Source organism: Vollenhovia emeryi, unplaced genomic scaffold (genome assembly GCF_000949405.1).
Source record: "Vollenhovia emeryi isolate VEMERY1.0 unplaced genomic scaffold, V.emery_V1.0 DF939183.1, whole genome shotgun sequence".
In the NCBI taxonomy this organism is placed as follows: domain Eukaryota; kingdom Metazoa; phylum Arthropoda; class Insecta; order Hymenoptera; family Formicidae; genus Vollenhovia; species Vollenhovia emeryi.
The window spans coordinates 459,243-471,229 of record NW_011967183.1 but is presented as its reverse complement, the minus strand read 5'-3'; the positions used below and the strand labels follow the sequence as shown (position 1 = coordinate 471,229).

The following is an 11,987-nucleotide window of genomic DNA, read 5'->3' as shown; positions in this document are numbered from 1 at the left end:
GTTTCGTTCGTCGTTATTAAAGAGGATGCCAATGATTGTGCTATGACTTAGCTACACTCACGAAAAGGTGTTTCCACAAGGATCGAGCAAAGAAAGTCTAAAAACCAATCAACTCTTTCCATGGCTGGTATCAAAAATTGTTAATGGTTTTTTAACGATACATTCTTTGGGGTATTGAGAAATCGATCGGTGGCTTTTTCGCTATGAGACGCAACGATCTTTTTAGCACATTTGCGTTCTTTTCAAGTTTTACAATTTCGTTGAGAATCTCGTCGAATATTTTCCATGTGTACATATACACGCGCGCATCAATTATTTATGATTCGTGTTCACTTAAATGTTTTATCGTCCATAGTATCGGTAACATTAAAGGGGGAGGGGGAGGGAGGGGTAAGAAGAAATAAAGGACATTGATCACAAATCAAGTTGTAATTGTACGATTTGGTACCATCTTAATGAGTATCGCTCACGGTGAACGTAGAACTCTTTAGAACATTCGCGATGCATACAATTATCAGGAAGGAACGGTTAGCAACTCACATCGCGTGCGCTTCCATTAAGCGTATAACGTCGCCGATGAGCGTTTAAGTATGCGGTTTGCGAAACAATGGAGGAATGATCATGTTTAAGTAAGGAAGAAGAGACAAATAACACGCGTATTACGAGAAGATAGTTCTTAGGAGTGCGACGAGATAACAGGGTGAAAGTAGATTCAGAGGTATCTTAGCGAGAGACGCGCGGATTTTCGAATACTCTTGAGTAGCACGAAGCAGAAGAAAGAACAAAGGTAACAGAGTCGTTCTTCATAGTGCACGCGTCTCGAGTCGTGATACACAAAAGTGATTTTGGGCTGGCGATAACGAAAGCCGGAGAGAGAGATCTGCGAGAAACGCGACATTTCTTTTGTGATACGTTAATAGCCGTAGTTAAGCCACGCATATACGTACACGAAATATTAGTCCCACTTCGCTTCAGCCTAAAATTGCTTTCGGCGTTACAAGATAATCCGTAAGAAAAGCATATGGCGCTGTTGAAGAACACCGCAAGTACTGTTGATAAAAGGAAAGAGATGTGTGCTCGTTGTTTTTTTCCAAGGAAGAAGACAAGGAAGGACCGTCTTAGAAACAATAAATTTTCATGTCGTGATTCGAATAAGAGTTTTAAATGTTAACAAACTTGTTCTTTTTCATCCGTCACGAGAGAAAATATATCGAAGAAATTTGTCGGAGATTAAGCGATGATCTGATTGATGAAAGAAAGAGAGAGAGAGAGAGATAGTTGCGTCCAGCCTGCGTTTCGTATAATTTAGCGTTACTCGTCGATATTAATGACGGAGCCGTAATTCACGACTTTGAAGATCACGATCATACAATCAACGATCAGCAAGTTACGATATAATTTAGCCTGTAAGATTGTACAAGTTTTTGAAGAAGTTGCGTAGCGCGTTCTGATATTCTCAGGCCAGTATTTCCTTTATACTCGCGATAGACGATTTAATAATGTATTCCCTCACAGTCGGTATTATTACTATCCTTTCTTTTCTTTTGTTTACTTAACTCGCATCAGATTGTCATCAGATTATACTCAAATCAGTTCGTTTCTCTGGGCGATCTATACGCGAGTGCAGTCATTTGTGATCTCCTATCTTTTGCTGTATACGTTATGCGAGAGCGTTTACGTTCAGAGTATGTGTGTATGTAGCCTACATTTGTACACGACTGTAATAATCCAAACGAGATATGTTTGCGTAGAGTATTTACTCGCTTCGTAGAGACGCATCGCGTGCGCGACATAGATCGATTCGCGAGAGACAAGAAGAGGAAGGATTAGGAGTTACGGAGCGCGAGTCTGAAAATTTCGCTGTGAATCATGTGTTAAATGCAAATACTGGAAAAAGGAGAAGAGGAAATCGAGAAACATGATCGATGAAGAAATAAATAAAGGGGCATTGTTACAAGTTACACGGGCTAATAGCTAAAATGTTTCCATGTGTCTATATGTGGTATACCGGATGTGCATGGGTGCGTGCGTGCATGCGCGCGCGTGTGTATGTATGTATGTGTGTATATTTCTAAACGTTATACCTTGACAAATTTGAGATTCAAGGCTTTCTTCGAAGCCGTCTAACTACTCGTGCCCTGTCACGCTCTCGCGAGAACGCGAGCTCTACTCGCGGTCCCGTTAAGACGTAAAATGCTGACAATAACTTAGATAGACAATGTTGACGTATACATATATATATGTATATATATACAGACGTGTAATAGGTGTATGAGTTCTGTCACTTGCATTTATGTCACTCATTGGAAGTTGGAAGAGAGTGCAACGTGAGACCGACGACGCGTTTCTCGAGGCTGTAGGTAGAAGATGGTGTTTATCAGAAACCGATCGAGTATCGTCGCGAAACTTCCGAGTACTCTAATTCGAGTGCTCGGCGTTTTACTGCCAAAGCGTTCGAGTGGCGACAAGATTGGTTCATCGCTATCCTTTTTAGTCGAATTTCCCAGTAGTTTTGCGTTCTAAGAGTCGACGGTGATTTCACCGATCTTCTTCTCTTCTTCTTCTGGCTCTTTGACGATCGTTTTCTCTCTTTTTACGTGCAATTCTTTCTTTTCTTTTTTTTTATTTAATCGACGCTCCTGAGCGTCGACAGTTGGCTAGCTTATAGTCCAAACGAGCTCTTAGAAATTCATATATCGTCAAGTCAATAGTTCGTTAACGAGGAAGAGAAGCTCGGCGAAATCCGCCACGAGTCTCGTGGCGATTAGCGCTTTTAGTGTATTAGTTTACGAAGTACAAAAACGAATGGTCAACCAACGATCTCTACGATGAAAGTAATTCCAAGAATTAAATATAGGCGGGAAGGTGAAAAAGGAGTGCGTGCGATTTGGAAGGGATTTCGAGCGTGCTCGCTTTACCTTGGGGGACGTTCGTACGCGGGCGGGTGATCTCGGGAATGGCGATTTTGCGCGTCGCACACGAAAGTTAATTAAAAGTATCGATCGATATAAAATAAGATAATATTTATTATTTCATGAAATACAGATAATATATGCCTTTCCCCAATGCTACTGAGACGATATACATTCCCTCGCTAGGACACTCGACGTTCTTCTCGCTTCCCCTTTCCCGCCCCTCACCCTTTTTTCTCTCGCCCCGCGGACAATCGGCCGCGATCGTCGGCGAACCGGAAGTAACCAGGTTTATTGCTGAGTGGTAAAAAGTATGGATTTGCCCACAGGCGTTTTTGCGTCCTAGCGGCTTTTCTTCCCCTTCACACACACCTCGTTCTCTTTCTACTCTCCTTATCCCGTCGTCGTCCTGCGATCCTTACTCTCGATCAAGCGTAATACGATTAACTCGAACATCGGAAAACATGTATGAGGCGCATAAAAAACTTTACCGTAAAATGGGATAGGTTCGTACCGACGGAAGCAGGGGTCCCGGTATCCCCGGAATTTGTCCCGGAGATGTACACAATGATCAAATGATATTTCACTCTCCTGATACGCGGCCCGGTTTAAAATAATAGACGGAATCCCAGATAGCGTGCGTGTCTAAAAGACATTAAGGTAGTTGTTTCGCGACGGTAATGCTCAAAAGTTTCTTCCAAACGGGAACCAGCACTCAATTATTACAATGGTATCATACATCTTGATGCAATATTGTTCTAAAAAATACACTTGCGATTAATACACGATATAAAATAGATTCGAAAGATTATAGTTTGAGGCGCTGTTGCCACGTCTCTTACACTACACTCATATCTACTACATGTTGAAACGGAACGGTCAATAATTTTGATTTTTTTTCCCAGTTATTCGTTCTATTTTACTTTTGCCATCATTTGCGTTTGCATTCACGTGTAATAATATTACAACGAATTATATTGTTACGTGTAATGATATTTTTAACGTGTTTGACACGTAATATTTCGTGTAACTTAGCAAACCTTAACATTTTTTTCTAGAGCTTTGAGACGGTCAATTTTCATTTAATTAGTCTTATTTTGCACGTATTAATGTAAAGAATAAACTGCAAAAATTGGAAACAATTCTCACATAAATGATTTTACGAAATAACTACCTTAAGGCGGTATCAAGTTGTCTTTTAGACATGTACGTCTAAAAAGTGTCTCAAAGATACCTTTAAGGCGTCTTTCAGACATGCATCGCTATCTGGGATATGGTCATGTTCTAATATTTTAAACGGGGGAAGTTATTGTTAACTTAAACATAATTACACACTCCCTTGTTTGCAATTGTTTGCACAAACAAATTCGATCGGGTGGTAAAAGTGCGACGTGAATCACGAGACGAAAAAAAGTTGGAGACTCATGGACTGTGTCTTTCGCGTCAACGGATCTTGAAATTGTCCTCTTTTTTTTTTCACGGTGACGCAAAGAGTTACCCTCTTCGTCAATGCGCGCGCGCACGGTCGTCGTACAAACAACACGCTGCGTTCCCGCCGCGGGGAGGACGCGGATGAAAACCAGGCTCCGTTTCCGCCGGATGATGCATGCCAGTGATATGTTATCCCTCCCTCCCCCCTCCCCCCAAATCGTTCTAATTTAACATTCGACTCGCCTACACTTGTAACATTAAACGAGATAACACTTATTAATCTCCCTTAAACTTTACGCGATTACAGTATGAGGCTGGCGTCCCATGGAGCGGAATACCTGGAAACGGAATCGGCGGATCGCCAATCACAAGATCATTCTGATAGAGCTCTTTCAAAACTTCCGGCCTTATGACTGACGACCCGCTGACTCCGCTTCCGCGTATCCCGCTCCACGGGGCGCCTCACCCCGACTTAACTCCTAAAGATCCGTAACAAAAACGTCAACTGACGGTCTGCGAGCCGGGGAGACGATTGCCGCTAACACAATCCGGGAAGATGCCCTGAACACCTAGGTGCCTCGTAAAACAGGCGATCTGTGGTGTCTCCGCGATTACGCGCGGACGGCCGCATCCGTTCTCTTATCTACAGAATATTAGCGGAAGTCGCCCTCGTTAGTCTATTCGGGAGGACAGTCCCCCTCCCTGTGAATCGTCACGCGCGACTCTCGTCGAGACGAGTTGTCGTGATAAAAAATCTTACCCAAATTATCGCGGATGTTCGAGTCGTTAAAGGTGCTTACAATTACCGCCGGACTCGCCCCTAGGCGTCGATTTGTCTTCGACTTCGGACGCCGCTCGCGACCTGGCGGGCCCGGCTCGACGCTCGCGCGCGCCTTTTCGAGTGCGATCGGTATACAAAAGGATAGAGTTGTTTCACTCAAAAGAAAACAAAAGAGAAAAGAAATCGATGCGGCTCGCACACACGAGCATCTACGATAGATAGGGAGGTTTGCGTATGTGCGGGTACGTGTATATACCTATATATATTTATATCAGGGAGTCTCGCGCAGGGCAACTATACCTCGTGTAGCTTGGCTTGAAAGACATCAGGTACATCTCGACGTTTCGTTACGTCAAACGGCGATTCGTTCGAGTGATACAAAACGGTACGCTCGATATTAGAATACGATATATGTGGATTTGCACGTACGTGCGCGTGTACGTGTATACGCGCGTGTCGTTTCCCCGCTATTCAGTCGTGTGCATCGATCGCACCGTAGCAAGTAAGCGTACGTGTGTACATATACATACGTATATGTGCTATGTATGTATGTACGTACACGTGTATGTAGTGTCCGTATACACAGCCGTTCCATCCAGCTTCGGAAGAGCGATCCTCTCATTAATCGCAGCTCGAACGCGCCCGGAGAGAGAGCTTTAAAGCGCCCATCGATCGTCGCCGTCCTCGCTCCAAATTCGCGGAGGAGCGAGAGAGACGGAGAGACAGAAGTCTCTCCCGAGAGTCGAGTGCTAAATAGGACACCGCAGTAGCTCGCAATGCTCCGCGCTCACACGAGATACGCCGGATATCACGTCGAGGCTGCACGCTATCGGCGCTGGATTTTACACGCTCCCGCGACTAACTCCAATTCTTAGTCGCAGGTTCGAGCTCTCTCTCCCTCCCTCCCTCTCTTTTCTCGTGTGTCAAGGCTGCGAAAAGAGTACGCGATCTCGTTCTTTGACTTTTATAAAGCTCCGCTTTCGAGACAGAGGGGGGAAGAGAGAGAAAGAGAGAAATGTTGCGTTATCCAAAGCGCATCGCATTGGAGCGTTTTGCACCCGCGGCCGCTCGGCGTGGCGCGGCGCACTCTCGTTTCGTCTACCGGACGATACGACGACGCTTGGGAAGCAGCGCGTTTGCGAATGGACGTCTTCCTCACGAGAGCGTGAAGATCGAGGAACGCTCCTTCGAGCCCTCCTCGATGGCACTCCTGCGACGCTCCTTCGAACTCTCCACGACTAGCAGCACCGGGTTCTTCGGCGGACTATTATCGTCGCTGTCGTCGGGCAGGCCGTAATCGGTGCGGCAGGCGAACGCGACGCTGTTCGCCCTACGCCGCGTCTTGACCTTTAACGTCGCGCCGCCGACCTGCGTCTGATGTTGCTGCTGCTGTTGCTGCTGCTGCGGTTGCGGTTGCTGCTGCTGCTGCTGCTGCTGTTGCTGCTGTTCCTGCGTCGTCAGGCCGCTGCTTCTGCGGCTGCCTCGTCTCGGTATTCCGGTCCACGATCTCGTCGCGGTGCCGGATGGAACGGCTCGTTCTCAGTCCCCCCGATGCCTGATCTCGGTCGTCGTCGCCGTCTCGACGCTGGTGGACCCGCGCTCGCTCGCGGTCGAGTCGCCTGGTCATAAGGGCGCCAGAGTCTTGCCGCGGCGAGCGAGACGGGTCTCCAGCCACAAGTACGGCACCACCGCCAGCACCAGGGTGACGGCGAGGCCTAGCACGCGATAGCGGGTGCACACCGCGCCGTGCAAGCTGAGCGCGAGAGTCAGGCCGAGCCAGCGCCAGAAGAGCGACGTCGACAGCGGTCCCTGCCACGCGTTCGGATACAGACCCATCACCAGCGCTGAAAAAGTAGAATCAGAGATGGAGAACGTCCGCTTCATCTTCCCCATCCGCTCTCGCGCCCTCATTTTAGGAGAATTGCCGTTTTCACGCGAAGAGTCTCGCTCCTTCGCTACACCGACTCGTTACGTTTCCATCAAGATGCATTTTTAAGAGAGGTGTAAATTAAAATGTGCTATTTTCGATAATGTCCCTCGCCCCGTGCTTTTTCGTCTCACGGATACTAAGGCCGCGTTTGCTCGTTCGATGACGCTCGCGCGATTCCGCGCTGTGTGAACAATTGGCGAACGGCGCCCGCGTTCTGACGAGATGCAGACGCGTGCCGACAAAGCGGAGCTTAATCGCAACGTGGATTCCGCTGATCGGAGCAGAATTATCTTCATGTCTTCCTACTTTAATTTTAAATTGACTCAAATTTCATCCCCTCGTCCTTTTGCTGTACGAAACCCGTACTGTCGCACTGCTGTTATTCATCTAGCTGTCCGACATTTTGATCTGCCTCTAATTCAACGTGGTTTCCGCGAACCATCCACCGCGGCCTGCAAGCTGTCCTCGCTCGAGACCGCTTTGCCGCCTGACGTCCGCGCGTGCTGCAGAGATCAAACAAGCTACTCACTGTATATCAGAGTTTCCCAGATGGAATTACAAACTCCCCAGGCAGCTGATATGACGTGGAAGAGAGCCGGATCGTCTCCCGTCGGTCTCCAGGTTACCAGAACGAGCAGAAGACAGGCGTGGAAAGCGAAGCCCACGACTGAAACGGAGAACGGAACGCGTTCGAATTGACGTGGTCGGACCGGAATTATCTTCATGTATCCCTGCTTAAATTTGAAACTGACTCAAATTTTATCCCTTCATCTCTTTGCTGTATGAAACCCGTACTGTCGCACTGCTCAACTAGCTGTCCGACGTTTCGATTTGTCTTTGACTCTAAAGTGCCACCCGTTTTGTTTCATGCATATCGATAGACGCTTATTTGTAGCAGACTGTGTTATTAAATTTGACGCGAGAGATCACTTACCCACGACAAAGTACCTTTTAATGTGCCTGAGCAACATCGAGAGCGTCCCGGCGGCCACAGCTTGCAACAGAGCCAGGCTCACGAAGCTTAAGGTCACCGTACCGGCGCCGCCTAAGGCACATACCACGTATGCCTGAACAAAACACGATCATCTTTATAGCTGTTTGATTTTTAAAAGATACGCAACGCAACCATATAGTCCGATATAATAAAATTCACAGAAACACTCGTGTCGCGTGTTTACGAAACGAACGCGGACCTTTTAACGGATGTCTCTCATTTACCTCCACAAAATCAGCATAAATGAAGCCCTGTTCCAACCCGATGAAGAGCGTGAGCGGCGCCGCGAGCTGAAGCTTCGGGTCCTGAAAGGCGCATTTCACGGATTTGAGGATATCCTTGACGCTGGCGCGGTCGTGGTTGGCGTGGGGCTCCTGCACCCTGGAGTCGAGGAACGCGCAGGATATGCCTAGACCGAGCACCGCCAGACCGAGCCAAATGCTGACGAGGATCCTCGACGTGCCCGACGTGATGGTCGGCACGTAGAGTGATTCGTTGTAAAAGTACATCTCCTCCGAACAGTACTCGGCTCCGCAAACATCGCTGTTCATCATCACGCTAGACGGCATCAGGTCTGTTAGCTTAACGAGGATCGCGGCGATGAGGCAACCTGGCACCACGGAGAAATTATATTAAACAATTGAGATTGAATATGTGAATGAATAACACAATCAAGCAAAAGTAACATGAGGTCAGCTAATAAAAGTCCGAAGGAAGCGAGTCATAATTGTACAAATTTCCGGCAAACGTTATAAGTATGTAGACTACAAAGGCAGCAGAATGACGTACTGAATTAACTTGGAACTTTGAGAAAATTATACGTACAAGATTACGCAACATGAAATAAGATCGAGGGAAATTAACGTGACGCACCGATTGCCAGACCGGTGTCCTCGGCTAGCTTGATTACCCGATTGAGCCTTCGCAGCAGGCATTCGCGCCGCGTCTCGTTGGGGTCCTCTGGATCGACGCAGTCCAACGCCAGACTGGTCGCGCACACGTTGATGTGCGATGTCCTCGCCAGGAAACTCGAGCTGGCGCAGCAGCCTAGCATCACATAGCTGGGCGCGAGTATGTACCTGGCGATGCAGAAGAGAGAACGCTGGACGTATATACGTTAAGACACTCGCTTTCGCCATCGTACTTGAACCTGTCGGTACTCGGCAATTCGAAATTTGCAACTGGTAGCCTCTACTCTCGATTCGTTGAGTCTCTCATAAAACCGCGGTATCCACCCAGTGATTAATACAACCCAGCAAACACAGAACGCTGCAGCAACATTACGGCCACGTTGTAACATTGTGGCAACCCAGTCGGCAAAATGTTAGCAGACTGGCAGCAGATTTGGCTACCTGGGAATGCATTGCTGCAATGTTCCGTGCTCGCCGGGAACGATCGTTTATAAATCGCAGGCTCAGGATTGGGATAAAATGCGGCGAGCATGGCGACTATCGTACCATTTAGGATACAGATGCACGCCGACGAAGATAGCAGTGACCACGTGGGTCGCGGTGACCGTGAGATTCGCGCCGAGCCGTTGCACGACGATGGGCGCGAAGCAGCTGGTGGCGGCTGCCATCATGTAGAGATAGGCGAGGAGCACCGGGCCCATGCGGGGCTCGAACGCGCCCAGGCCCGCCTGCAGCGGGAAGATGGGCAGCGTGGCGGCCGAGCAGCTCGCGTGGCTCAGCACAACGGCCACGATGTGGCGTAGCGTGGACTTATGTGGCGGCCTGGGCCCGGACGGGGCCGCGCGAACCGCCGCGATAAGCCGGCGCACCGACGACGCGCCCGCCGACGAGTTCATCGAGTCGCGACGCCTCCACGACAGCGCCGAGGTGCGCGTCGACCGGCAGGAGATCGGCGAGTATGCCGCCATGTGCTGCAAAGGCGAAAAAGGAAATCGGATAAAGAGACGAAGCGAGGAGTTCTCGGCGATTATCTAAAAACTATTATATTATGTATAGCTTCTTCAGCTTGTTGTTAGGGGTTCGGCTGACGCAGGGGCTGCAATCGTTCGTCACGCGACGACAATTAGAAACGGTTGAACGCTCGCGCGAAAAACTTAATATGCGTATCTCTCGAAATCTAAGCTCTTCAGATCTAACTTCAGATCCCGAGAGATCACGATGAGCGGTGTCGAATCTTTGGATCTCAAGTCTAGGCCAACTTGGGCTCCCAAATTACGCGCGCGTCCCGAGTCGAAATTTTGTTGCCCTATGTTGAACCTTTAATTCTATTATAATAGCAGGACCTGAGACAGTAAAAGAGATCGAACTGCAAGTACAAAATTTACTCCTACTTAAAAACCGATAGTGTCGGAAATTTCTGCTTTTGCCGGTTTAGCATTAAAGTAGGTCCTTTTAAGCAGGAGCTAAGGTACATTTTTAGAATTAATAAGATTTAAGGGACACTGAGTCGAAATTTTGGTACTATTTTGACACTTTTAAGAATAATTTACACCTGTATACACCAGCAATAATCTACTTTGATGACATTATATTTTTTTACTCATCCCTCGGTGGTTTTAGCACACCGGTTTAGCATAGGGCCAAAATTTCGACTCGGGAAGATGCGTACGAAGCAGGCTATCGCTGGTGTCTATGTAGCTGCGCAGATCAGCTAAGTAGGTGTAAATTATTCTGAAAAGTGTCAATATCTCAACAAGCAATGTGTCGTCGGTACCTCCAACATGGCATCGTTGTCGCACAGGGTGGAATGATGATGCCCGCTACTTCTCGCGCGTTTATGCGTGTGCGCCAGCGGCGGTGGCTGCGGCGGCAATCGCTTCGGGCCAAGACCGCCGATCGGCGCTGGCTTGTACACCGGGCTCCCCAGCTTGTCCTTGGTCAGCTCGTGAAGATTCGGCAAGGAACCCATCGTTATCGTCCCGCCGTCGCTCGGTCGCTTCGCGATTACTCGTGTGATGCCTCCTCGCGCGCGATCAGGCCCCTCGCTGCGATCTCATTACGATTCGGATGGCCGCCGTCACGATCGACGTTTTCCTCATCCGCGAGTCGGTCACCTGTGGGACGGTAAGGAACCAACTTTTTTCGTACCAGGCGCAAACAACGCTCGTCCATTTTTCGCGCGGCTCGGACGTTTCTCTCGTCTCCTAGAGTTTCAAGATTCAAGACTCGACCTCTTAGCACCGCGTTAAGGGGGCCCCGTGAGACGCGAGATCTCGGCGAATCTGGCACTCGCCGAAATCACTTTGCGCTCTCGTTTTCTCCGAAGCAACAAGTGTACTCGTGAGGCGCCTCGAGGTACACATGCGGCACCATTAAAATGACAATTGTCCATTCTCACGCGGCGATCTCCTTCGTACGTTCAAGTAAGGAAGCCAGCCGCGCGATTCCCCGCGCGCGCCTCGCATAATTCAATCGAACGATACTCGTTACTCGCGCTAATTGCGAGACGGATGAAAAAGGGGGGGAAAAAAATGGAGAGAACGGAGGATAAAAATTGTAGCGGTCACCCGCGCAGCCTTGAACGAGAACTTGCTGAGCGAGCTAGCCGTTGGCGTAAATAAATGAGACGTGCGGGAGCGGCCTTCGTCGAACGGTTCCGTCCAATAGCGGTGATCGCCGATCGTCGATCGGCGATCGACGGCTGAGACCGGAAATCCAGGCGAATGTAAATTTACGCGCCAAACGGGTCCGCGATCGCGTCACTCGCGCTTTTTAATCAGAGGGTAGGACGACGCGGGGAGGGGTGGGGGAGGGGGAGAAGGGAAAAAAAAGGAGGCGCGGAGCGTCGGAGCGCGATCGCCACGCGACACGCGCTCGCCGCGAATGCGCCGATTGTTATCTGCTTACGCAACGCGAGCCTGTACCACACACGAGCACCTGCTTCACGGCGCGCACACACACCTCCTCCCCCTGGCAGCGCGCCTTGGTCCCCGTTATCGGACGATCGGTGACTAGAAACTATCGGATT

The 11,987-nt window shown here is 49.0% G+C and overlaps 1 protein-coding gene across 1 annotated transcript; it reads right to left on the bottom strand.

The window, feature by feature from the left end:
- Positions 1-6,596: 6,596 nt before the first annotated feature.
- Positions 6,597-11,051, bottom strand: LOC105562795 (UNC93-like protein). Its single transcript, XM_012013869.1, has 7 exons — positions 10,734-11,051; positions 9,506-9,930; positions 8,922-9,127; positions 8,273-8,658; positions 7,989-8,121; positions 7,584-7,721; positions 6,597-6,968 (listed from the first exon to the last, which is right to left on the bottom strand). Exons 1-7 carry the CDS (start codon positions 10,926-10,928, stop codon positions 6,748-6,750), a joined length of 1,704 nt encoding a protein of 567 aa, XP_011869259.1. The 5' UTR covers positions 10,929-11,051; the 3' UTR covers positions 6,597-6,747.
- Positions 11,052-11,987: the final 936 nt, after the last annotated feature.